Source organism: Onychomys torridus, chromosome 20 (genome assembly GCF_903995425.1).
Source record: "Onychomys torridus chromosome 20, mOncTor1.1, whole genome shotgun sequence".
NCBI classification, from domain to species: domain Eukaryota; kingdom Metazoa; phylum Chordata; class Mammalia; order Rodentia; family Cricetidae; genus Onychomys; species Onychomys torridus.
Genome location: NC_050462.1, coordinates 15,276,720 through 15,303,973, shown reverse-complemented (window position 1 = coordinate 15,303,973; position 27,254 = coordinate 15,276,720). Strand labels below are relative to the sequence as shown.

General features: G+C 48.1%; 1 protein-coding gene across 1 annotated transcript in view; it reads left to right on the top strand.

Annotated features, from left to right (window-relative positions):
- Positions 1-5,007: 5,007 nt before the first annotated feature.
- Positions 5,008-27,254, top strand: part of Plxnc1 (plexin C1) — a 149,946-nt gene continuing 127,699 nt past the window's right edge. Inside the window, 3 exon segments of the mRNA XM_036169690.1 lie at positions 5,008-5,354; positions 5,356-6,135; positions 25,860-26,000. Coding sequence (XP_036025583.1) covers positions 5,073-5,354; positions 5,356-6,135; positions 25,860-26,000 — 1,203 coding nt within the window. The 5' untranslated portion in view covers positions 5,008-5,072.

The following is a 27,254-nucleotide window of genomic DNA, read 5'->3' as shown; positions in this document are numbered from 1 at the left end:
GGGGAGGAAATGGCTTATTTCATCATACAGCTTATGGCCCAGCATGAAGAGCAGTCACGTCAGGAACTGAGGCGGAGACCAGAGAGGAGCACCTTGTGTTGGATGGCTCCCCATAGCATGCTCATACAATGCAGGACCCTTTGCCCAGGGGTGGCGCCACCCACAGTGGGCTGGGCCTTTCTACGTCAATCATCAATCAAGAAAATGCCCTACAGATGTGCCTAGAAATCTGATGGAGGAAATTCCTTGATTAAAATATCATCTTCCCAGGTGACTAGTTTGTGTCAAGTTGACAAAAACTTAACCTGCTTAGCATGTTGCTTTAGTAATGAAATACCGAGTGCCAGGCTGATGCCTTGGCCCTCACAGTCTTGGAGTAAGATTTGGTATTTTTCATTCTTTCCATAGGCCCTGAGAGTAGTGGAGGCCCTTATACTATGTAGCTTGAGGAAAGTCAAGTGTTGGGACTCTAAGAATAGCGGTTTTGAATGTCCCTCTCTGTTCTTTCTTCTGTAATTGTTACTCTTCGGGGAAGGGACATGTAACCCTGCTAGGCCATGAGAGAGAGGAAAAGGACAGCTGGGATGTTGCAGGTGAGCTCACATTGCATCCCACCACACAGTCTTCTCACAGGAGCCACCCGCTGAACACTGTCACCAAGCGTGGAAGGGTCTCCATCCATCCAAGGCTGGGTTGAGCGACACACAGGACCAGGCCCTGGGCAGCCTCAGTCACATCTTGAGAACGTGTTTGAGCAGTGGTCTTCCTTCATTAGGGAAGGTAGTTGTCTTTGAAGCATGTAGACTTGAGGAGGATGAAAACAGAGTGCTGGGGTAGGAAGGGAGCAGAGGTCCGCCTGGCTCTGCCTCCTGAGTGCTGCCTCAGCCACATCTTACCACACTGTATTTGACTGACTTTTCACAGTGGCTGAACTTTGTTCAACCCATCTCCCGGCATCAACTCAAACTACAGAACAACACTTCCTCTACTGTACTTTCAACTATCTCCTCATCAGCAGACCAGGGAGGAAGCTAGCTCGTTTCATTTTCCTGTCAGTCACCGAGAGGGGTCAGGAACTCTGATAATGTCTTCATCATGAAGACCACAGATGTATGAACACAGAGTTGTGGAGAAAAAGTGGCCTGTCTGAAATCCAAGGAGGCCAACACCGATGTGTTTTGTATGGCATCGCTCAGTTTCTACCCTAGTGTTGTAGCTACATAGACAGGGTGTACAAAGAAATGGTTGACCACCAGAACTAACAGCCTCAGTTGCTTCTAGCTTCCATCAACCCAGCCAGCTCTCTAAACCATAGTCAGATTTAAAAAAAAAAAAAAAAAGGAAAAGAGAAAAGTATGACTGTGAATGATACTCATCTTGTGACTGTGACCAATTGCCTACTGAACGGTTCTTAATGTCTCAAGTCTCAGCAGGAAACCACAGAACCTATAAAGCTCTGTCCAGCAAAAATGAGTCTGGTTGGAGATGGTTAACCCAGATTGCTTTCAGTGCCTGAGGGAGTGGATATTTTCTCATCATGAAGACTTTTGCAGCAAGCAAACGCTGTGCATACAACTGCTCAGAACCCGTCAGAACTGCCCGTTTCCGTGGTAGCAGGTCTGTCTGGAGGATGGATCTGTACCACCTTCTTTTGTTTGGGTCTTAGCCATTTGTGTTACAAGAAGTTCCGAAATGTGCCATAAGGGACATCCAACAAGATGGGGTCGGCCTGTTAGAGAGGAAAGCTTTGTCACGATTGGGCTGCATACCCTTGGGCCAGATGGGTGTGTCTAAGAGAAAACCATCAAAGAGATAGAGACCCTGTGCCTAAATATTTATTTAGGTTGTCCTTATTTCCCACACTTTTCAAATGTGAACGTGTGTCCTGAAGGTGGAGCTTTAGTACAGTAGAAAATTGGGAAGGGGTAAAGGCATTTGCTCAAAATGGGGCAGGATCAGCTAAGAACGTGGTTTCCACGTTTCCTGACTGCCTATATTTTTTTTTCTTGCCAAAAAGTTAGCGTGGATTCTGGTTACTTCCACTATAGGAACCCGTGTACAATGGAACAGGAGGAAGAGGGAGCCTGCTTGCAGGAGCAGGGCTGATGGTCTCAGCAAAATAACGCGCCCCAGGAACCATGCCAGCTATTTCTACTCCTTGCTGGTGATTTTTTGTAAGATGTTGTTTCTGTTTCGAAATGCGGCAGCGAAGAATTGAGCAGTGATCAAAATGCCACACCACAGAGTATGTCTAATCCAAATAGCTTCCGAGATATGGCCTGCAACTGATTGCATGGAGCAACTCCCTGGGATTTAGGGAAATGACTTGGTTGCCAGTGAAGTAAAACTATCTCCAAAATGGAACTGAATGCCGCTCCTCAGCACACATCACCGCCACAGTCCATTTGGGAAGCCACTAGAACCGCCCGCCATGTTGATCATTCACAGCAAAGCTGTAGGGAGACTGATACATAAAGGCTCTACTATGTTGTTGGGGCAGGGGGCGGTCAGTGTGCTTTGGGAGATTATTTCAGCAATGCAAAAATTCTTTAGACTATTCCAGGTGGTGGGAAATGGGGGGGAAGATGGCTGATTTTTTTTTTTTTTTTTTTTTTTTTTTTTTTTTGTAGCAGTTAAACTATCTGATTGCCCTTGCTTAACAGGTCCATAGTCCATCAACTTAGACCTCACACACACACACACACACACACACACACACACACACACACCCCTCCTTTTTTCTCTTTCCTCCACCTTCTGTCACTACAGAAGGAGTGATTTTCATCTAACATCTAACAAGAGCATTGGCACTTCCCATTGCCAGGCAAAAACAACGATAGCAGGTCTCCAACAAGGAGCTTGCATATGGAATGATGACCACTGATCCCAGCTTTTAAAAGCTACCACTGAAGGAATGGGGTGTGTGTGTGTGTGTGTGTGTGTGTGTGTGTGTGTGTGTGTGTGTACACAGGGGGATGGAAGCCAAGGCCTGCCTCAAACTCTGCCACTGAGTTCCATTCACCGGGAACACAGTTCCTGTAGCTGTACATCTAGGGTAGGTTCTCAAGCTCCTCGTCCACCTTCTCCTCCTTCCTGCCTTTCCAAGCTTCTCTCTCAACACTAGGGGAGAGCCGGAAGCAGTGTTGTGGAAGTGTAAAACATGCAGCAGGTGCCCGGCTCAGCAGATTTGGCCTCTGAGGAAGCTCACCCAGCCACTGACTCCAAACAACAACAAAACACACACCAGAATTCATCCAGAGCTGGGTTGACTTAGAGGTAAGGAGGAAAGAACACACAGTTGTAGTCCATGCTGAGGAAAAGACAGGAAGCAATTAGATCATTTCCCAAGGACCTGGCAGGCCCTTTAGCCTCCCTCTCCATTCACCACGGGGCTGGAGGCAGCAGGGCTTGCCTCTGGGGAGCCCTCTTTGAGAAAAGGTGAGTCTGTTCGCTGCCCAGAGCACAGTGATTTTCTGTTCTGGAAATTCTTGGTGGTTTGGGGGGGGGGGGGCAGACGGACAACCCAGCCGACAGTTGCTCCCCGGGTGAAGTGGTGAGACCCCAGGCTCTAAAGAAAAGAAGGTGGGACACGGGAGAGCCTCTGGGAACGTGAGAGTAGCGGGCTCTGAGATGGGAGCAACGCCTGAGCAGTGCAGTGTTGCCTCAAAGAATGGTCTCTGGGGAGTGTCTGAGTGGCCACAGGTGGCACTGGACTAGCAAGACGCCTCTAAGAGGCTCTGGAGTGAGGGGTGGATTCGAATCTCCGATGTGCTATTTGCCAACCAGTAGTGCCCTGGTGGCTTCCACATCCTCTCCAAAGACCATTCTCAAAAGCTGAGTAAAGATGGTAACAGTCACTAACTAATACTATTGTTTTGAGTATTAAGTGACTAGAAATCGACATGGTGCATTTCTAACGTAGCCCAGAACGTAGCAAATGCTCAAGAAATGTTAGCTGTTATCATTAGGGTTAGATAGTGAGCAGAACTTTCTAAGTGCTAGGTCTGAGAGCCTGGGACTCCGTTGCCAAGGGAGACTAGGGAGCCTTTTCAAATATGAGAGCTCTGGCCTGAGGGATTGTCCACAACGAGCCTGTGGCGCCTTTCTCCCACCTCACTCTGACCCGGGGAAACCCACCCCCAGTTACAGGGGCGCTTTGCTCCCCCCCCCCTCCGCCCTCCCTTGGCCGCAGCTCCCCGGAGCATCTCTGGGGCCTCCCTCCCGCCGCTCCACACCTGTCAGCCGCCCTCGCAGCCTCCCAGGGGCTCGAGCCCTGGGCCTCTGCTGCAACCCCTTCGACCCTGGGTCCCGGCTCCGCGCGCCTCCCGTTTGCCCGCGGCTGCTCTCGTAAACAAAACCCGGGCGTTGGAGCAGCCCCGCGGGCTGGCGAGCGCGGGAGCCAGCTCGGTGCGCGGTGACCGCGCCGGGGGAACCCGGGGCGAGCTAGGGCCGATGGTGGCAGCCGCGGCGGCCGCGGCAGGCGGCTCAGCTTTGTTATGAATAGATGAAAGAGGCCACCTACACAGTAACCCAAATTACGAGACCTCCCTCCTCCCGATCTCACCGAATCAAGAGGGGAGGGGAGATGGGCGTGGAGGGAGGGCGGGCGGGAGGCGGAGGGCGGAGGAGGAAGAGGATGAGGAAGGGGCCAGTTGCATCCCACTTTCACAATGGGAAAGTGAAACGCACAAGCGCACCCAACCTCTCCAGCCCTCCCCGCCCGCCTCGCTCCCCTCCGCCCGTCCCCTCCCTTCCCCTCCGCGCCTCCCCGCGAGCGCCCGCGCCGCACAGAGGAACTCTCCGGCGAAGGCGGGCGAGGAGGAAGCGGCTCCGGAGCGCGCAGGGCTTGCCGCCGCGGCACAGGCTGCCGGAGCGAGCCCGCCCGCCGCGCGCCGTCCTCCCTGCACTCCTTCCCGGCCGAGCCGCGGGGATGGGGCGGCCGCGGGAGCCCGAGCGCGCGCAGGAGCCGCCGCCGCCGCCGCCGCCGCCCGCGTCTCCGTCGCCGCGCGCCTGAGCCGCCTGAGCCCGCCGCGCTCCCTGCCCGGGGGCGGCCCCCCGCCCCCCTTAGCCCCATGGAGGTCTCCCGGAGGAAGGCGCCGCCGCGCCCCCCGTGCCCCGCCGCACCGCTGCCCCTGATCGCCTATCTGTTGGCGCTGGCGGCGCCCGCCCGGGGCGCGGACGAGCCGGTGTGGCGATCGGAGCAAGCCATCGGAGCCATCGCGGCGAGCCGGGCGGACGGCGTGTTCGTGGCGAGCGGCAGCTGCCTGGACCAGCTGGACTACAGCCTGAAGCACAGGCTCTCGCGCCTGTACCGGGACCAAGCGGGCAACTGCACGGAGCCCGTCTCGTTGGCGCCCCCCCGCGCGGCCCCGGCCCGGGAGCAGCTTCAGCAAGCTGCTGCTGCCCTACCGCGAGGGGGCGACCGGCCTCGAGGGGCTGCTGCTCACCGGCTGGACCTTCGACCGGGGCGCCTGCGAGGTGCGGCCCCTGGGCAACCTGAGCCGCAGCTCCCTGCGCAATGCCACCGAGGTGGTGTCGTGTCACCCGCAGGGCTCGACGGCCGGCGTGGTGTACCGCGCAGGCGGCACCGATCGCTGGTACCTGGCCGTAGCCGCCACCTACGTGCTGCCGGAGCCGGAGACCGCGAACCGCTGCAACCCCGCGGCATCCGATCGCGACACCGCCATCGCGCTCAAGAACACGGAGGAGCGCAGTCTGGCTACGCAGGAGCTGGGCCGCCTGAAACTGCGCGGTGGTGCGGGCAGCCTGCACTTCGTGGATGCCTTTCTCTGGAACGGCAGCGTCTACTTCCCCTACTACCCCTACAACTACACCAGCGGAGCCGCCACCGGCTGGCCCAGCATGGCGCGCATCGCGCAGAGCACCGAGGTGCTGTTCCAGGGCCAGGCGGCCCTCGACTGCAGCCACGGCCACCCCGACGGCCGCCGCCTGCTGCTTTCCTCCAGCCTGGTGGAGGCCGTGGACGTCTGGGCCGGCGTGTTTAGCGCGGCCACTGGAGAGGGCCAGGAGAGGCGCTCCCCTGCCACCACGGCTCTCTGCCTCTTCAGGATGAGTGAGATCCAGGCGCGCGCCAGGAGCTGCAGCTGGGACTTTCAGGCGACCGAGCACAACTGCGTAAGTCCTCTGTCCCTGGGGCCCCGGAGGAGACTTGGGTGACATTTACCAAGGGTCAGGTTCACATCGCCAGCAACTGTCCAAGACTGCAGGCTACTCTAAAGTGCAGGCTGAGATCCCCAAAGAGAAAGAGTAAAAAAAAGGGGGGGGGCGGCAGGGTAAGGGGAGACTTGGAGGGAGGTTCAAAACTCTAGTGGCTGCCTCGCATTCCTTTTAGTCCAGATGCAGGCGCTTGTTTGGGACTGAGCTTCCCCACGCCACCCTCTGACCCTAACAGCTTTTCCAGACCGGAGTCTCAGTAGGCATGTAGGCTTGACCCTTTGGGTCACCAGTTACCCATGCCCTCACAGAAAAACCATCGAACCTAAAGGACTCGCTGCCACACCCCGGCCTTTGTGCCCCTCGCCCCCCCTAATCTCTGGCTGCAACCCATGTGATGTGGTCGGCAGAGTTGTGGCCTGCTCCTCACTGGTAAATAATGCTACCTTGCAAAAGCCGCTCAGCAGACCGCCCAGCCTGACCCAGTGCGAGGGGGCGGGGCTGTGGCTGGCCGCGGGTAGCTGTGGTCTCAACCTGCCGGAGAGAACCCAAGGAAGCGGGAGGCAGCAGGCAGCTTGTGGATGGATACAAAGCCTCGCCCTGAAGAGAAGAGCCTGGGGAGGTGGGAAGTGTTGGGGTGCTCCAGGCAGTTTCTGGGCTGCAGATTCCCCAGACTGGATTGCGGGGCTCACTGGCACCACCCTTGGGTTGTGCCTGAACCAGGCAAAAGACACGGGTTTCCCTAGAGCCTACAGGGCAGCCGCAGCTTGAAATCTTGAGATTGACAGTTCTTTGACTGGAAAATAAAGCGACAGTTCAAGAGGGTCTAGTGGATGGGGATTATGGAGGCTTTGTACACTTCTGCCGAGGCCCTTACCCTTCCAAGGCTGCTGGCAAGTAACTCTGCATATGGCTCCTGAGAGGGAAGCCTGCCGAGAGCCTCCTTAATCACTGGGCAGAATTCAAGGAGCAGAAATTGAGGGCTACAGGTGTTGTCATTGTTTTGCTCTAAAATATATTGGAAGAGGTAGGGAGAAAGTCTTCGCGTGGAGAACTGTTGCATGTACTTTATTGTGTACATTGGCTCGAGGGTACATTAACATGCGGGTAGAGAGAGACACTCCCCTCCAGCCCTTTCTCTGCAAAGCACACCTTACCAAATGTTAATCTTCCCAATTCAAAGAGGAAAAAGCTTCCAGTCACTTGCTTCTTCTAGGCTGGGGCAAGCACATGCCATCTTTATTCATGTCTAGTAGAATTTAACAAATACATAAAGAGCACACATTGCCCCCAGATGGCTTAGCCTTTCTGTAAGCATAAAACTTAATATTTAATATCTGCTTTTATTATATCTTCATCATCTAATAGCCAAAGTTTGGCAAACCACTGCCTTCCTTCTTTTCTGTTGGAAGATTTGAAATTAACCCCCCCAATTTTACTTTGTGTCAAGCTTCAGGCACAGTTTGTCTGTGGGGATTAATGGCAAGCCAGCTCTGAGGCCCACAGCATGCAACCACTGTGGAAGTCCAAGCTTTGCCATCTGACAGCTGTGTCTATGTGCAGAGCCAAAACAGTCCTCTTGATTGCGTCTACCTATTGGGTACTGGAGGACTCGGTTTCCTTCCAAACCCAGCATGCATCCCGAATGCACTCAAAATCCAGTTCTGGGCTCAATCAGGTGTTTCTACTTGCACTGGGGTGGGGAGGGGCAGGGTTCATCTACAGCTGTTTATCATCTTCATAGGAGCTCCTGGGAGAAAGCTGCCCCTTGGAAATCAAACAAGGGGTAAACACATGCTGCCGTAAATCGGTAATGGGGAAAAAAATAAATAATTAAAACGGGTCCCCGCACAGCATTTCTTGCTGCTGTTATTTATTGAGAACTCCCAGGGCGCTCAGAGCTGTGTGTTCTGAAAGATGGGGTCTCTACCCTCTGAGCTTGTCATCCAAGTTAAATGATATACTCAGGTTCAAACAATAGCATGTCATGGCTGCACAGGTGGGAGCTGGGAGTTTAGCATTTTTTTTTTTTTTCATTTAAGTAAATTCCTTGCTGCTGGTGTGCATTAAAAAGACTTAATGGGATAGCATTTTAAGAGCATTTCAATGAAAAAAAAAAGAAGGTGGTAGTTTTGATGAAAAAGGCGACAATTTTCTAACCAATTAAATAGGCAGATAAGATACTTAATTCAACAAATAGTTGTTTGATGCCTGCTTGTGTGAGCAATGAGCTATGCTGGGTGCCACCGATCCTGCCAGCGAAGGGACAATAGCAGGTCGCAACCCCATTTAATGGGGTCATGGGATCAACGTGGCCTCGGCTGTCACTCACGAGAAATGTTGTCATGCGACTGCATTTCATTTTCAGGTCTTGAATGCGTTTTTGAAAGGCATGCTGAATTACAGGTGCCTAGAACAGGAGTTGGACCTGAAACACTCTATAGAGGGAGCCCCAGCAGATTGCAACAGCTATTCCTTCCCAGCCAACAGCCCCCACCCCATTTTTCTTTCTTTTTTTTTTTCATCAATGTGTTTAGATTTGCTCGCCTTCCCCATCCCACTCTGTTCCCGGCTGGTACCTGTATTGCCCATCTTCCATCTTCCATCAACCTATGGTAATGACAGAACTGGCCAGGCGGTGTTTTCTCATCTCCTGGTTTCTCTTATCTCTTAACTGCTCCTTCTCTTCCTTGGGATTTTCCTGCTGAGGATTAATTTCTGAGATACTTGGGTAATGAGTGTGTACTCAGTGTTTTACACACAAGGCACTTTCTTTTTTTCTTTTGCCTTGCCACCAAATTTCAATGTACTTTCACAGAGGTAATCGGTCTCCTGCAGCCCAGCCCTCAAGTGCACCCTGATGGCCAGTCTCTGCAGACCCACTCCATCAGCCCCCCCCCCCCATGTGCATTTGGGCAACACCTCCTGTCCTAGATAGTTTTATGTCAACTTGACACGAGTTCAAGTCACCTGAGAGGAGGAACCTCTATTGAAGAGAGGCCTACAGAGGATTGGACTACAGGCATACAAGCCAGTGGGGCATTTTCTTAGTGATTGATGGGGGGAGAAGAGTCCATTGTGGGTGGGGAGACTTCTGGATGCTAGTCCTGGGTTCTATGAGAAAGCAGGCTGAGCCAGCCAGTAAACAGCACTCCCCTGTGGCCTCTGGGTGAATTCCTGCCTCCAGGTTCTTGCCCTGACTTTCTTCAGTGAGTGAGTGTAAGTAAATAGACCCTGTCCTCAGCAGCCTGCTTTTGGTCATGGTGTTTCATCCCAGCAACAGAAATCCTAACTAATACAGCTCCCCAACAATGTTTCTGTGAGCCTGTCAGCAAGTCTGATTGGTTGACTGTGTGAAAAGCATCCCATCGTCAAGATGAAGAAGCGGTGATCAGTAACAAAATAAGTACCAAAGCCTTGCAGCTTGAACACAGTATCTATTTCTGTTTTCGGTTTTTTGCCATTGTGGCATTTCTGGAACTTCCCCCTCGAAGTCCCCTAATTAAAAGGGCAACAAATAATTTTCACTGGGACAGCAGTTCTCAACCTATGGGTCACGACCACTTTGGGAGTCAGATGGCCCTTTCACAGGGGTCACATATCAGATACCCTGCATATCGGACATTTACATTATGATTCATAACAGTAGCAAAACTACAGTTATGAAGTAGAATGAAAATTATTGTATGGTTGGGGGTCACCACACCATGAAGAACTGCATTACAGAGTCACAGCATCAGGAACCACTGTTGTAAGTGGCCATATGAGTAATACTACCTGACACATCAGTAGTCACAGGGTGCTATGTGGAATGTATTTTATCACCTTCCATGACAGTGGACAGTCAGCCCAATGCCTGTGTGGAGCCTGGGACCGTTAGTCCCTAGCTGAGTAATTAGAAACCCATTGTTTCAGCCTCTATACCAGCACTTCTCAACCGGTAGGTCGCAGCCCCCTTGAGGGGCCCATCTCAGATGTTCACATTGCAATTCATTACAGTTACAAAGTAGCAATGAAATAATTTTGTGGTGGGGGGGGTCACCACCACGTGAGGAACTGTATTAAAGGGTCACAGCCTTAGGATGGTTGAGAAGTGCTGAGCTAAGCCATCTCCCTAGCCTGAGAATATGCTTATTATATTTTATGTACTGTTTCTAGGATGTGGCTTTGAGAGTCGAGGATGCTCTCTGAAGTCAGTATTTGCCTTCAATCCTGGGTTCTGCTTTTAAACGTCATGTGATTTGTTTTCTTCATTACGGTCCTTAACTTTCCTGTGTTTGGATTGATATAGCAGTGGATGTTTTTAATTATGTGCCTTCATTTAGGAAGTTGATTTAACTCCCCCCCCCCTCCCTGAATTCCCACTGCTTTTGACACACCAATGTGTGGAAAAGGTTTGTGTTTGAGTCTGTGAAGGCGGATTCTTCTAGATGTGTTTGGCTGCCATAGTTGGGTCTTGGTGTTGCCTGTGATTAAACACAACTGCCATCCCTCTGTAGAGGGCATTGTATTTTCTCATAGTCTGGCTCATACGACGACCCTTTTGGTTCTTTCTACCTATTGCAGGTGGATATGTTCCCCACTTCTTCTATACTCACATAATTCTAAAGCCTGATAGAATTCAACTGTCGTGAATTATATGATGGCATAGCATCAGTCAAGACACATGTTGCTACTCTGTGTAGAAGTGCTATCCCAGTTCTACTTGGCAGCGTGAACCTGCTGACCTCAAAATACAGTCTTCCTGTGATGTTTATTGGCCTTCCAGTTTCTGTTATGATTCTGCCTCTCCTTTTTGTTACCTGTAGACTAGATGGTGAATTTTACCTTCCTACACACATCCGACATGCAAGGGTGAATTCAAGAGGACGGATGTAATGACAGAATCCACTTAGAAAGAGGGAAAAGGCAATCACAGCTACTATCCACTGAGCAGTTATCATGGCAGGGTTTGTGCAAGGCAATTTACATGCCTTATTTTCTGTTGATTCTCAGTCACCGCATGAGGCAAGGACTTCAGTTATTACGATGATTATAGATGAGAAAATGGAAGCCCAGAGAGCTTTCGTTAGGTTCCTAGCTTGCAAAGAGCAAAAGACTTAGAACTTATGTGGTCTGGGCCTAGGACCTGTGTTTCTAACTATAGCTGTGGAGAGTCAGTCCCCACAGACACTGGGTTCTGGTGTCCAACCTATCCTGCATGGAGCAAGCAAGGCTGTTGGTAGATAGATGGCAGAGCAGAGAATCCTTGGCTGTGAACAGAGTTCCTGAGTTTATGTTCATCATCACCTGAAGGTCTGTCTGATGCCAGGTGTGGTTTCTCAGCCATTAATTTCTTGTTAATATTGTTCTTGGCATTTGGGCATCTGTACTGACCTGCCCTTGGGGTCCTGACAGGAGATATCCTCAGCTGCAGCCACTAAGAGCATCCCCTGTGCATTCGCTATGTTTCCTTATAAAAGGTGAGCCTTGCCCACCTCCCGTCTCTTTCTCTCTTCCTCTTCCTCAGCTCTCATCCCCTGGGACCTGTCTCTGCCTCTTCTCTCCCCTCCCCTCAATAAACCTCCCATGTGGGCTTTGTTGTATGGTTTGACTCCTTCCCGCCATTTTTTTTAATATACGTCTTTGTTTCAAAAAGTTGTTTATAACCACCTTGCACCCTATCTTTGTTTCAGAAGGTTATGTGACTACCTTATTATGACTATGACTGCCTTGTTTTGTCCATCTTGCAACCATGTCCTTGTTTCAGGAGGGACTAACTTGTTATGCTTATATTCTGCTCCTACAACCCCACCCATTTTGCCTGCCCCCCCCCCCCCCCCCCCAATTTGGAAACTTCCTTCCCCTGATCTAGAAAAGCCTTTTCTTCTTCAAATCCAATGCTGACCTCTCGGAACCCCCGCATTAAGGGCAGGCAGCCTGTATACATGAAAAAAAAAAATAGAAAGAAAGAAGTGTCTATTGAATAAATAAGTGAAGGATCTTGGGAGATCATGTTGGAGATAAAGAAATACATTCTGTACTTAATAGCGGTACTTTCCTGGTTCTGGTCACCATATATTGCCATAAACTTTGTCTAGTAACTGCTATGTCAAGGAGCCCTTCTCTTCAAGTCCTGGGGTAGATGGCATTCTATTTACTCTTCTGGCTGTTCTCAAATATTCCCACCCACATCAATAGCCAGGCTGCTTGTGCTGCCAGTCTAGGAGGTAGCTTTGACCACAGACACCTGCATGACTGGTATTTATGTGGTTGATTTAATGACATTCAAATTCTAGAGGGAAGGGCTTCATGTTATAGGTGAGTGATTTTTTATTTTTTATTTTTTATTTATTTATTTATTTTTTTTGAGACAGGGTTTTTGTGTGCAGTTTTGGTGCCTGCCCTGGATCTTGCTCTGCAAACCAGGCTGGCCTTGAATTCAGAGATCCACCTGACTCTGCCTCCCAAGTGCTGTGATTAAAGGCGTGTGCCCAGCCAGGTCAATGATTCTTAAAGTGTGGTTTGTGGACTACCTGTGCCAACATTACCTGGGAATTTGCTAAAAATGTCAATTCTTGGACCTACCCTCAGACTTCCTAAATCAGAGACTCTAGAGGTGGGTAGAGGGTGGGGCTGGTGTTGAGTAAGTTTCCTATAAGATTGAAAATGTTCCATCCTGCCAGGCAGGCTCTTAAGCAGGAAGGTAAAGAACTCAAAATAGCCCCAGGAAGTCCCTGAAGCTGACCAGATTCACTAGGTCCCTCCCTGCCAGAGTCAGCAATAAAAGCTGAAACTCCCTCTCAGGCAAACAGAGCTGCCAGGAAGACTCTGAGATCAGACCAGCTGCCTGGAAGAAGCAGAGGCCAGAGCTTACCGAAAGAGGTTTAGACCACAGTCACTTGGAAAGGACACTCTCCAACCTGTTGAGCTGCTGGCAGGCTGTGCAGTGTGCTGCAGGTTCCCAGGTTTGGGAGCTGTCGCCCTTGCTGGGGTGGGCTTTGGTGATACAGCTGTCTTTGATACATTCCTGCTCCTGTAAGTAACTCCAGTAAAACCCCCTGGTTCACCAAGTTGAAGTTTGGTGGTGTCTGTACTTAGTTCTGTTATGGGCTCCTATCTGACATGAGGAGACTTGTATAGTGTCTCCCCAGAAAAAGTTTCATCACACAGAACAGCTGGCAATGTGTGGGTTGGTTTGTTTGTAAAGTTTATTTACTGCATTTTGTGTGTCTGGGTGTTTTGACTAGATGTGTATCTGTGCACTTCATATGCATGCAGTGGCTCTATAGACCAGAAGAGGGTGTCCAGTCCCCTGGGACTGGAGTCGACGGAGAGTCATTACCTGCCGTTTGGGTGCTGGAGGTCTAATATGGGCCCTTTAGAAGAGCACCATGCTCTTAACCACTAACCCATTCTCTAGCCTGCAACCTGTGTGGTTTTTTAAATTTTTTTTATTTTTTAAACAGGCTTCAAAGTGATTTGAATCCATGCTTCAGTAAAAGAAAGTGGATTTCATTGTGTTCTAAACATGGTGCCAGGGATAGGGATTTTCCCATTTTCTTTCTTTGCATTTTACCAATAAAATGCCACAAAAACGTAACCACTTCATCCCGTTACTCCTTTTCTTTCCTAGTTGCTCAAAGGCATTACCTAGACAGATTTTTAAAGCCTTAACATTTGGGGGGCTGTATTCCAAATCTCAAAAACCTGTAGTTCATAACTAGATTTCTCACATGGCATGACAACGGTTTATTTGCATTCTTTCCGAGGATGTGGGAGAATTTCTAGCATCTTCTGTACTGGGGCCAATTCCACACATCAGACATGCTCTCAGAGGGTTTTGTTCTGTGCAGTGCCAATCCTGAGACCTATCCTAGTTAGGTACAGTTGGCTGCAAAGCTGTAGGTGCATATAAGCTCAAGTAAGGGAGCTAGGGGTTTCACGTGATAGTCTTGGAATTAGAGCTGCAGAGGTAATTGCTTTATAAGGGTTACATGTATAAGGCTCCAGAGTCAGGTCAAAGAACCAAAGCTGCCACTTAGCAGATGTGCAAACTTGGGCAAATGGTTTAGCCTCTCTGTGCCTTGTCCTTTTATTTGTGTGTATGGATCCTGTGTGTGGCACAGGGCTCTTGTCTGAATTGATACATTAATTTGGGGTATAGTAATGCTGGGCACATGTTGACTGTCACCATCACTGTGATCAGTAATGGAGACAGGATGATTCCCTGTGGTGTGGGGTTGCAGCTGGTTATGAATTGAAGGCAGTTTGAAGGAGCTTTCTCGGCATCAGGAAGTGATAATGCCCACCCTGAGGTTCCAGGGTTTTGTAGTTAACCTGCTAGCTGACTACCTAACTCCAGCCTGTTCCCAAGTAGCTTCGTCTGCTTCCTCAAACATGTGCCCTTCACTGCTTCTACCTGAATATGCCTCAGCTTGACCCAGACTACATCTTAATACCTTCTGCTTTGGCTACTAACTGCCACAGGGTCTCTAGGCCATTTAATTCAGATCGCCAGGAAGAAATGGAATTGCGTCCAACTCTCCTTTTCACACCAGATCATGAACACATGTTTTATGTGGGCACGTGCTGCCCTCAGAACAGGTGCTAACTTGGATCCAGTCAGAAGGAAGTCAACATATGACAGTCTCCTGCAGGTCCTGAGGGTGGACTCCCTCAGAGAACACTGATAGAGGAGCCAAACTGAGCAACCCTTGACTAGAATAGCATGATATCACCTCGGGGTTTCCTGGTGACTGTTCCTTCTTTGAACATGCACAGGCACATGAAAACTGAGAAGTCTAAGCCAGGCAGTGGTGGTGGCGCACATCTTTAATCCCAACACTCGGGAGGCAGAGCCAGATGGATCTTTGTGAGTTCAAGGCCAGCCTGGGCTACAAAGAAAGTTCCAAGACAGCCTGGGCTACACAGAGAAATCCTGACTCAAAAAACCAACAGCAGCAATAACAACAAAACAAAAATAAAGATGTGAGAGGCATGAAAGCCACCATGGGGACTTTCTTGGTTGGAATCATGGGTCTCATTTATTGATGAGAGCCAGGGGAATAATAGTCATAGGTAGGTACATTGGTTGTTGATTTGATACACTCACAGATTTTCTTAGTTAGAAGATTCTCTCTCAACAAAACACTAATTTACTAATATTTCAGTTACTGTAGCTAATCCCCCCTTTATTAAAAATAGCTTTTTCCCCCCCTCACATAATATATCCTGATTACAGTTTCCTCTCCCTCCACTCCTCCTGGCTCCTCCCCACCTCCCCTCCCACCCAGACCCACCCCCTTCTGTCTCTCATTCAAAGACAAACAGGCTTCTAAGAGATCACAATAAAATAAAGTAAAATATAATAAAACAAAAACTAATACATTGGAACAGGACTAAAACAAGCAAGGAGAAGAGTCCTCCCCCCCAAAAAAAAGCACAAAAACCAATATAGACACAGACCCCCTCATTGACACCTTAGGAATCCCATAAAAACACTAACCTGGAAGCCATACTATATAAGCAAAGGACCTGTAAAGTAAAAACAGAAATATATATATAATTAATTTATATTTTATATATTTACATATTTATAATTATATATATATATGTATAATACACACATATAAGATTTAAAAAAAAAAAAAGCCCTGACATGACATTATGGGACAAGGAATTTCCAAAGAAGCCATTGGGTTTATTTTCTGTTGGCCATCTACAGCTGGGCATGAGCCTACCTTTAAGAGTAGTTCGTGTCCCCAGTGAAACTCCCTTGGAGAAAACTAAATTTTCATTTGCAAGTGGTTATCAGTTAGAGATGGCTTCTAGGTTAGGGATGAGGGAAATGTGTCCACCGCTCCTTTCAGCTCTAGGACCCCATCTGGTGCAGACCCATGCAGACCCTGGGCATGCCGCCTCAGTCTCTATGAGTTCATAGTCACATTAGTCCTATTGATTTAGAGGACCTTGCTTTCTTGATGGTCGCCAGCTTCTCTGGCTCTTATATTTTTCCTGCCTCCTCTTCTACAAGCCCTGAGCCCTGAGGGGAGGGGTTTGATCGAGACCCCCTGTTTGGGGCTGAGTGTTTCAACAATAGTATTAGTCCCTCTGCTCAGTTATTGCTTGTAATACAAGTTAGTTGTTTGGGAGCTCAGTGCTATTCCTAGCCCAACAGTCATGCTGTTACGCAGAGTTCATCAGACTTTGTGTGTGTGTGTGTGTGAAGAGCCAGATTGTCAGTATTTTAGTCTTTGCAAACCACTCTCCATCTCTTAATTATGATTAATCTCTTAACCACAGCTGCTGACCTCACATTGTCCTGTGAATGAAGCCGGGGATGGTACTTAAGTAAACCCCTAGAGCTAGGCCCCTATGAAATGTCGTGGACACTGAAACCTGAATTCCTTCTACTTGTTACTTGTCCTGAATTATTCCCCTCTCCCATAATTTTTTTTTTCAAATCATTGAAAAATGTAAGAACTATTCTTAGTTCCTGGGCCATTCAAAATACAAGCCAGATGTGGCCCATTGGTGGTGGCCAACTGCCGCTCTCCTGGAGAGACAGAAGAAAGCGAGCTTTCTCTGAGTGGTCAGCCGTAAGGATGGGTGTTGGTCACCCTCAGCACAGGAAGGGCCCAGAAAGCTCCATAGCAGGGTCATGACGCCTGAGCGGTGTCTTGACGCTTACTGAAGAAGGCAGAGAAGGGCGTTTTGGAGAGCATCCAGCTTGTGCGCGAGTGGGATGTTGAGTGAGTATCCAAGCCACAAGCCACTTGCCCTGACTGGGGAGTGTCCAGAAACGAGTGTGCAGGGCCAGATGGCAAAGGGCTTAATGAGACAGGCAAAGGCGGGTAGATTCACCGTGATGGTCACTTTCAGACTTTCCAGACCTTGCTTTTTAAAATAAACCCTTGCCCAGAAGCTCCATATGTTCAAAAGAACAGCGGGTCCTCTTTGACCTGCTGTTCCGGGAGCAAGCCTTGCCAAGTTCAGGGGTGCTAGGTGAAGCAGGTTGCAGAGTCCCCAGGTCCTACAGCGTGCTCCCACCCCACCCCGACCATGCTTGCGTCATCTCAGGAATTTCTGCTGAGCTGGGTGGGAAAGACCAAGACCGAGGCTAACAAGGAGCAGAAAGAGGTTTAGAAGCATACCCAACCCCAGTGTGTTCTAGAAAGATCACTAATGATAAAGAGGGTGAAACAATTGATTACAAAGACAGTTATTGGTTCAGATCAGTTATTTCTTGAATTTATATTCAGGGGCCAGCAGTGTGTGAGACTCCTTCTGTCGGCAGGGAAGAGGATAAACATGTGGCAAATAGGTATTTTTACATTCAAATGGTAACTAAGACATAAGCAGCCATCACACAGCACTGTTCTAAACACCGAATATTACCCCCTTTCATCCTTACCATGACTTGACAAAGTGAGGTGTGTTATCAGTCCCGATTTGCAGATGAGGGGACCGTGACATATTCTAAAGCAGGGGGATAAAACAGATATGGGGGTGGGAGGGGCGTGCATTAGGGAAAGTTCAAACAAGAATCCTCCAGAGCTCCCCCAGCCATAGCTGTGTGTGGGCTTTGCTAACAAACCAGGGAGCAAGTGCTCTTGGGAAGATGCCTTGGTCAGCGTAGGGAGCAAACTGTGAGTGTGGTTGAGGGTGGGAGGAAGTGAAGGGAGTGGGCTGAAGAAGGAAGCGGCGGCCCATCCCACCGAACCCCTAGGCTGTGGGGAGAGATTAGATTTTCTGCTCAAAGCCTAGGAGAGCTTTCAAAGGGGAAGTGAAATGATTGGATTTGAATTCCTAAGTAATGGTTGGCCTGTGGGGAATGGCTGGCCCTGTGGAGGCCGAGAAGCCTGCAGGAGGCTCTTATCGGTTGGCTGGGACAGAAACAATGTTGCTCTGGTCAAGAGTGCAAACCGAGAGGATGCAGATGGATTCTTATTTATTGACATAAGCCAGTGGGGTGATGATGAGGACCTGAACTGAGTTCTGACCAGTGAAATGTGGAAAGGAAAGTGGGAATACAGTAAGTAGTTCATTAAGAAATGGAATTGGGAAATGTCGGCAGCCGATTAGAAGATAACTAAGTGATGTTGGCTATTGGATGCCTTTGGGACATCCAGACAGGGTGATGCAAGAGGTGTTGGTAATGAATTTTAGGAAGTGGAACCTGCTCTTCCCTAAAACTTGGAATGTGTCAAGCTGTTTGGCCCACACAGTCCTGTTTAGACTACGTGTGCCCTGAGTGGTGTTTTTTTTTTTTTTTTTTTTGGTTTTTCGAGACAGGGTTTCTCTGTGTAGCTTTGCGCCTTCTCTGGATCTCGCTTGGTAGACCAGGCTGGCCTCGAACTCACAAAGATCCGCCTGCCTCTGCCTCCCGAGTGCTGGGATTAAAGGCATGTGCCACCACTGCCTGGCATCTGAGTGGTGTCTTAATCTGCTTTCTTTTGCCATAACAAAATTCTTGGATGGAGTTGTAAAGGATGGAAGTTTATTTGGTGCGGGGTACCGGAGGCTGGGAAGTGTATCAGCATGGCCCTGGCATCTAGAGAGGACTTTCTGGACACATCTTAACACAGAGGCACCGTGAGAAGGGGAAGTGTAGCACAGACAGATACTTGCTGCTTTGTGGAAAGTCGCTAATGCCAATCTTTTGTAGAAAAGATTTATTTTCATTTATGTGTATTGGTGCTTGATCTGCATGTACGGCTGTGTACCGTGTGTGTGTGTGTGTGTGTGTGTGTGTGTGTGTGTGTGTGTGTGTGTGTGCAGTGTCTGTGGAGGCCAGAAGAGGGCATCAGATCCCCCTGGACCTGGAGTTACCAATTGCTGTGTTGCTGTGAGCTGCCGTGTGAGCGCTGGGAATTGAACCCAGTTCTTCCGCAAGGGTCACCTCTCCAACCCCAACGCCATCTAATCTTAATGACCTCCGGAGGGCCCCACCCTCAAATGCTAATCACATGTGCATGTGGGGATTCCATTCCAACAGATGGACCTTTGGAGGACACCTTCAGACCGCAGCAAGGGGAGTGGCCTGGCTTGTTCATCTGGTGAGGCGTCTAACACACAGTGAGGGAGCCCTCAGTAAAAGATTACAGAGCTGCAAAAGAAGGCTCTCTTCATCTAATGGAAAAGACAGTGGCGATAGAGGACTGAGATAAAGCTTCCAAGATGTGCTGATGCTGGGACTGTGATTCTAGGAAGAGTAGAAGCCAGGCAGTGTGAAGGGAAGGGTGTTTCTGGGGACTTCCTGCTCAGTAAGGCAGAATTCCTTGTCAGAGCCTCCCTACCCCCAACCTGGTTGAAGAAGCGTGTTATCTAACACACCAGCTGTTCTTTATCATTGCTCATTGGCCTCCCCAGAAGGCTCCTCTCCTCCATGGTGACCCCTTTTAAGAACTGGATTCCAAGTACTGACCCGTGCTTCTCGGAGGCGGTAGGATGGGGGAAGCCTGAAAGCAGCTGGTAACAGCAGGTGTCGCCTTGTGCCAGGCCCCCAGCCTCGGCGATATTTTTTTTTCTTAGCCCTCTGGGAGTCTTGTGCTGTGAGCCTCTGATGAAACCCATAGCTCCTAAGCCTATTTTTAATGCATCAAATAATTTGGGCTGCCAAATAAACCGATTATATTGCTATACAAATATATCGTTGTATAGTAATATATCTTAACACATCCCACAGCAAGATCTAGCAGCAGAAACCACCATAATCTCAAAGTAGAGATGAGCCTAAATGATATTTTGAGATATCTGCAGCAACTATGAAATGATAGGAAAATATCTGATTTCTTTTGGTGACAAAGGCATGGCTTCATTTAATCCTGCTGTGGACTGAATCCAAAATGAAAGGAAATGCTGCTTCAGTTAGAGCCTGCTGCAATAAAGATGTGCCTGCCTCCCGTCATGCCTCATGGGTTCCTTGAATTCTGCCCTAACTCAGGATGTGAATGGGACTTCCACTCTAAACCATATAAGTTTGAGAAACCATAATACAAAATGTAAAGTGTCTCATTTTGTTTCAAATTTCACTTGATTGACTTTTTTTTGCCTATGGACTTACTCCCATATGTATTTTATAGATCAAACATTTAGCCAACAGCAAGTGGTTAGATGATGGATGGATGGATGGATGGATGGATGGATGGACAGATGAGTGGGTAGATGTATGGATGAATGGATAGATAGGTGAGCAGATGGATGGGCGGGCTTATGGATGGGTGGGTAGAAGGATGGAAGAAGAAAACAGAGAGGAGAAATGACCACCTAAACTCCCACAACTCATAAGGAATAGAGCTTGCAATGGAGCCTCATTTTGTACTCCAAATCTCATCCTCTTCCTCCATGCTTTTATCAGTAACTTTAAGAGTTGGAATAATGTTAACTCTGCTCATGAAGTTATATATTAAAGCACCTCTTGCATTCTCTTTAATACTCAATTATTTTTATAGAACATTTATTTATCTACTTACATGTGCATGAGCATTCCATAGTATGCATGTGGAAGTCACAGGATAATCTTCAGGAATCAATTCTCTTCTTCTACACATGGGTCCTGGGGATTGAACCCGTGTTCTTTTATTTTGTGAAGAGCTTATGTCGAATACTTTGTTCCGTTCTTAGAGCCGCAGTATTTTATTTTATTTTGTTGTTGTTGCTGTTTGTGTGTTGATGTTTTGAGACACGGTGTCTCTGTACAGGCTTGCCTACCTTAAAACTTGAAATGTAGGTCAGACTTAACTCAAATCCATGATCCTTCCTCTGCCTTAGCCTGCTGATTACTGGAATTTTAGGTGTGTACTACCATAACTGACGTAGAGCCACAGTTTAAATGGTAATATACTCAGTCAGTAGGCTGTCTATGGATTAAGAAGCCAGTAGATCCAGAAGCTGTATCTTCTGAGTTATTGGTGAAATGTGGATATGAGATTTTTGAGAAGACCAGTATACCTGGCTGCAGAATGTATGGAGTAGTCACTATTGCTCCCTAATGCAGAACCAAAACCCACGGTTTGCAAGGGACACATCTCAGCTCAGCTGAAGAACTCTGTAATGATTAAGCCCACTTAGCAATGTTCCATAGTTGCCTGATGAGGTATTGATTGAAAGTATTCAAACATTGATCCGTGTGTTTATTTATTCATTCAATAAACATTTATCGACAACTTGCTGTGAGTTGGATGCTGAGGTGGAGCCTGCCTTTAAAAGTAGAATAAGACAAACTGGTAGAGCTGAGAGTCTCTGGGAGATGGACACTAAGTACAACTTACAAAACAATTACAGGTGTTCTGAAGGCAATGAGCTGACTGCTATGATTCAGCGTAGCAAGTGGGGAGGGAATGGGAAGAGCAAGTTCCCGTGTAGGTGAAAGATTTACTTAAACCCTGAAAATATTCAAATGTGCAGGTCCAACGGGGACTGCAGGGGAAGAAGCAGAGAAATAGTGTGGGGGGCGTGTGGTTATGGTTAGATGTTGCAGGGAGAAGTAGACTGGCAACTCTAAGGGAACCAAGAAAGCCCAAAGGGAGGCCAGGTTTAGAGCTACTTCGAGATTGGAGTTTTCCATGAAAGGCAGGAGCGGCGAAAGCATCATTACAAGGCATTAACCTTGTTAGACAGACGAACAAGCAGAGGCTGGGACTCCAAGAGAAATTACACATAATAAACTAGACAGAATGGGCTGAGAGCGACATTAACAATTATGCCCTAAGGGGAGAGAAGGGCAAAATAGAAAAGAGGCCGGAGGGGGGTAGGAGCAAGTACAATTTCTGGACACCGTGGGGCTACCTGCACAACACACCCCACCCCTTTTCTGCTCAGCTCCGGTAGGTATTAACTTCACTTTTGTGAGGGGGTTTCTCTGGGTCTTTCTTTTGTTTGCATTTGCTGAAATGAGCGTAAGAAAGGCATTCTGAGGGTTCCTTTCTGCATTCACAGGGACCTGTCCATTTCTGTATTTCCAGCATAAAAGAGTCCATTTCCACTCAGGAAGACCAGTCCTTAGAGTCTCCTGGTTGCCCAAGCCTCCTCGCTCCTGTTTTCTTCCAGGCTCATAATTAGCTACAAAGTTCCAACTGTGTCTAAGGACCTCCCAGCTGGTCCACCGCCTGATCCAACAAGTTACAATCCCTCTTCCTTAAACAGTGATTTGCAGAAAATTCAGTTGACAGTGACTTAACCCATGACAGCTACTGTTTGTTACCTTAGTCTGTTCTCCCCACCCCACCCCATCCCACCCCATCCCACCCCACCTTACCCCACCCTACCCCCAGAGAACCTAGGGTCTGTTCTTTCCTCCTGTGCTAATCTCAGGTGCTGGTTTTCAGCCTCCATCTTGGATTTGGTGGAAGAAAAATGTCTTCCTTTTTCTACCCATGATGCATAGTCTATACTTTTTAACATCTATATATTTTATACATTCTATACATCGTACAACTGTATTCCAAGGGAAGGAGTGAGAAAGAGCAATGGCTTACCCTAAGTGTTTTCTCTTAGGAGGATACCTATTCCCAGCACCCTTCCAGTGCGTGCCTTGTATCTCACTGGCTGGCACTGGGAATGAACACCCATTGATCTGTGAGGCAGGGGGGCAAGTGTCTGGCAATGGGGACTGGAATTAAGACCGGGTGTGGTTTCTGCCCAGCTCAGGTTATTGTGATCTGAAGGAAATGTGAGGTCTTTTGGCAAAGAAGGAAGGAACACCTGCCTTGGGTGTGGTGGCAACTGTCTGCGTTTTCAAATAATGACAGCAAGCATGGCTTACCTGTGCTACCGTGAGACAGGCACTTTGCTAAACTCTGCTGAGACTTGTGTGCTAACTCATTTAGTCCTTACAACAACTGTTGAGAAGAAATGTTATTATCAACCCTTCCACGATCCAGAGCAGTGGTTCTCAGCCTGCCTAAGGCTGCGACCCTTTAATACAGTTCGTCCTGTTGTGGGGACCCCCAACCCTAAAATAATTTTGCTGCTGCTTCATAACCGTCATTTTGCTACTGTTGTGAATCATAATGTAAATAGCTGATATGTGACCCTAAAGGGGTTGTGACCCCCAGGTTGAGAACAGGTTGAGGTTGAAACAATGGGTTTAAAGTTATTTAGCTAGGGACTAACAGGTCCCAGGCTCAACATAGGTGTCAGGTTCGCTGTCCTATACTGCCGTTGTCGGAAAAGGTGATAAAATAGATGTCCCATAGCACAGTGTGAATATTGGTGTGTTAGGTGATATTACTCTTATGATCATTTAGAAATTCTTCTTCATAACTAGCCTTGTCAAACAGTAGAGCAAGCCAACTCCCACACAGAATCCTTAAGTCATCCAGGTCATCCAGTGAGTGAGAACTGAATTCAAATGCAGACTACCCCCAGGTGAGTGTTTCATCCCACCAGGCTCTCAAGTGTGACCACACCGGTTGAGTAACCGCAGAGCTGTGCTAATGGTCTAGGGCTTGGTTTGGAAAGCTACATCTTCTGAGAAGAAGTCAGAAGTCACAGGGAAATGCTAGACCACAGAAGATTGTGATCGGGGAACAATTTTCCCCTTGTTTTTGTTTAGCTCCTGACCAGCCTATGTGATTTGGGGGCCAATCTTTGGCAAACAGGATATCTCACACAGCCTCAGCAAAGGCCTCTGTGACACCATTCTTCATGGCTAACTGGAATAGGAGCAGTTATTTGGTCCCTACTGTATACACAGACCTAAGACTCCGGTCCCGTCTGGTACTTATAGATAATCCATATTCACAGCCTTTTCTTGCCTTGTGTTGTAAGATGACAAAAAGTGTAGTCCACTATTAAAAAAATAAGAGCAGTGTGAGGACTTTCTGGAAACCCAGAAACGACGTCTGATTCCCCAACTTAGCCTTATGACACTCAAATATTTCATAAAAAATAATAAGCACGGTGAAATGACCTTATGTTTGAACCGTTCTGGTTTTATTTTAAGTCAGAATGTGTGATGTGTATGTGTGGGTTTTTTTTTTTAAACTTAAAGGTCATCCAACTTTTCTTCTCACAATCACGAGGCTTCCTTATCTAAACAGTGGTCTATTGTTCCAGTCCCCAGGCCCACAGAGAGCTTTTCCCCTTAACTTCAATTTTAACAGGATACCTCCTCGCCCTCCCCAACTGCATGAAATGTACTGTCTTTCATGGGAAAAATACATCTCTAACGGGTATTCCAAAAGTCCGTTCACTATAGAACATTTGATGCAAATGAGCCACTGTCTTAGGTTATGGCCTTCCTTCCTTGAAAAAGTGATGGAGTATTGGAGAAAGCGATCCTAGCTCACAGAACAGCATCAACAAAGAAATATCGATGGCACCTTAAAGCCTTCAGAAATCAATTTAGTCTATGAATCCATTTAGTTTAGATGTTAATGAAACTTGGTGGGTTTAAAAAGAATGAATATTTAATAAGACATAAATTGAGAGACATAAACACTGTTGGCAATAATATAATGAAGTTAATAATTCTTGGACCCCTCCCCCCTGCCCACCTCTCTGCCCCTGCCCCCAAACTGTCCCATTTCAAGAGTCACTATGATGCTTCCTGAAGTTTGCCAGCTCTCTCATTGGCTGGGATTTAAATGTGCCTTTGAAAAACCATAGTTCAGTTGGGAATCGGGTTCTGGCAGATAAAGCATGCTATCACACTGTGTTCAGTAGCTGCGGTGGGCAACAGCTCTCTCTCCGCTCCCTATCTTCCAGAGATTTGTGGAGCAAACTCAGCTTCCTGTCGTTGGAGGCAGGAAGCAGCATGGGGCCCTTCATTTCTTTTAAACAAAAAAGGAAAAGACATTGTGGTTGACACTCTCTGGGTCCCTGGGTTTAAAGAGAGCCTTTATTTAATGAGCAGGAGCAAGCATGTGATTACATGTGCTCCAAGCTTCAGAAATGCGTTTAGGTTGAGGGTTTGCGACTTTCACTTCCTCCTTAACGGCGTCAGTTCAAGGTCTAGTCCTCCTCGGTTCCTCATTAGCTGGGTCACCATGTCTCGCCACCCTCCGCGGCTCTCTCTCTGCCTTCTGCCCTCTACATTAGTCTTTAGGCGTCACAGTGCGCTTTCTTGTCTATTCCGAATCCCACCTCTCTGCTGCCCTACTGGTAGGGTCCTGCTATCTGATATGGTATAGTCTGAGGTACACCTTGGGAAATGTTCACTTTTCAAGTCACAGAAGCCCACGCCTCGCTAAAATGAACTACAACAGAACCCTGCAAGAAGTACAGTGTCCAGCGCTGATCCAGAAATGGGTTCTCTCCTGGCAGTAATGTGGAACTCTGCCTTGTAGATCAAACAGGGCTGGTGTGTGTGTGTGTGTGTGTGTGTGTGTGTGTGTGTGTGTGTGTGTGTGAGAGAGAGAGAGAGAGAGAGAGAGAGAGAGAGAGAGAGAGAGAAAGAGAGAGAGATCAATCTGTCTCAGGCTTGTGAAGTGGACGGCTTGCTCAGTGCTGGCAATCAGTACATGTGAATACACAGTTAAGCATGTCACTTTTGCTGGCTTGGGCAAGCATGGTGAGTTGGCAGATGAAGCCCGGGAAAGCTGTTCCCAAGGATCCTGTTGAAGAGAATGTATCTAGGGTTCAGAAATGCAAACACCCTAAGAGTTCGTGAGTGGCATTTTATCAGTATAAAGAGAAGTGCTTAGGTTTTAAAAAATGATCTTTTTTTTTTTCTCCCTCCTTTGCTCATTTCTGTGCAGAAAGAAGGGGATCGGCCCCAACAGGTCCAGCCAATTGCATCGTCTACGCTGATCCACTCTGACCTGACATCTGTGTATGGCACCATGGTGATGAACAGGACTGTTTTGTTCTTGGGGACTGGGGACGGCCAGTTACTTAAGGTTGGTTTCTCTGTGGTTCTTCAGACGTCTACTTTTAATAAGATCCACTTGGAACCTGTCTGTTTTTCATTTCCCCTCATGCTCCTGAGTTCTACACAAGACTGTACCCCGGACATCGCTTTGTGAATCCCATAGAGACCCTTGCCCTGACAAGGCTTGGAGGACATTTTAGAGACCTGTATGCCATTCTTCTCCCTCACCACCCTCAGCCTGTAACGAGGCACCGCACCAGCCACCTGCCCTCTGGGAATGAGCCACACATGCCCCTTTCCTCACTCATAGCTGCTGGGTGAGATAAATGCAGGTCTAGCCTCTACCCCATCCCTGACTCACCTCCCTGAGACATTTAACCTTTTAGTTCTTGCTCCTTTACACTGGAAACGTACAAAGTACCTGATTTCTCACAACTTCAAAGAGATGAGCCATTGCAGGCTTGAAAAGAAGAAAAAGAAGAAGAAGAAGAAAAAAAAAAAAAAACAGGTGTGCCCTCCCCACGGCCCACTCACCACCCACAGAGGGGGTTTGTTTTCTGCCCTTTGTAACTATACATGCCAAGGAGAGGTTAGAGATCTGAAATCCTTTGAGACTCCCCTGAACTTTCATTTCATAGGACTATCCCCCCCCCTCCACAATATGGATGATCCCTGGTCAAGTTGAGAATTTTTTTTTTTAAATTCACCTAGGGGAGGGAGAGTAGGGAAGAGGAGAAAGCCAAATCAGAACCCCAAGAGACTCATCTGAAATTACCCAGGGGTCATCATATCATTGTCATTAGCAAGCATGGATTGCATGTCTCTGGTGGCCTCCAGTACCAGTCATAGCAGGGAACCGCACTGAGTGGTTCACCCTAGACACCGCTTGACCTCTCTCGGCAGCCCGTCAGTGGCCTCTCAGCTCAGACTCTTAATTGAATACTGGCAGGCCTGCTTTCCCAGCTGCTGCACCTCCTCGGCTAGCTGTGCCTTTAGGAGGGTCATTTAGTCTCTCTCAGCCTCCATTTCTCCAACTGTAAAATGAGATTATACTAGACAAGCCAGAAAACCCCTTTCCTCCTCTGATGGCCTGTAACTGTCCTCACACCTACAGCCTCCCACCTACCAAGCTTGTATACGTGTCACTGTGTACTCCTTTGACCATACCTACCCTCAGCCTGATTCCTTTTCCCTTTTTTCTGTGAGTTACTGAGTCCTTCTGTATTTGGCATAAACTCCACTTTCTCTTTAATGGTGTCCAAGCCCCTAGAGGTACCTCGTT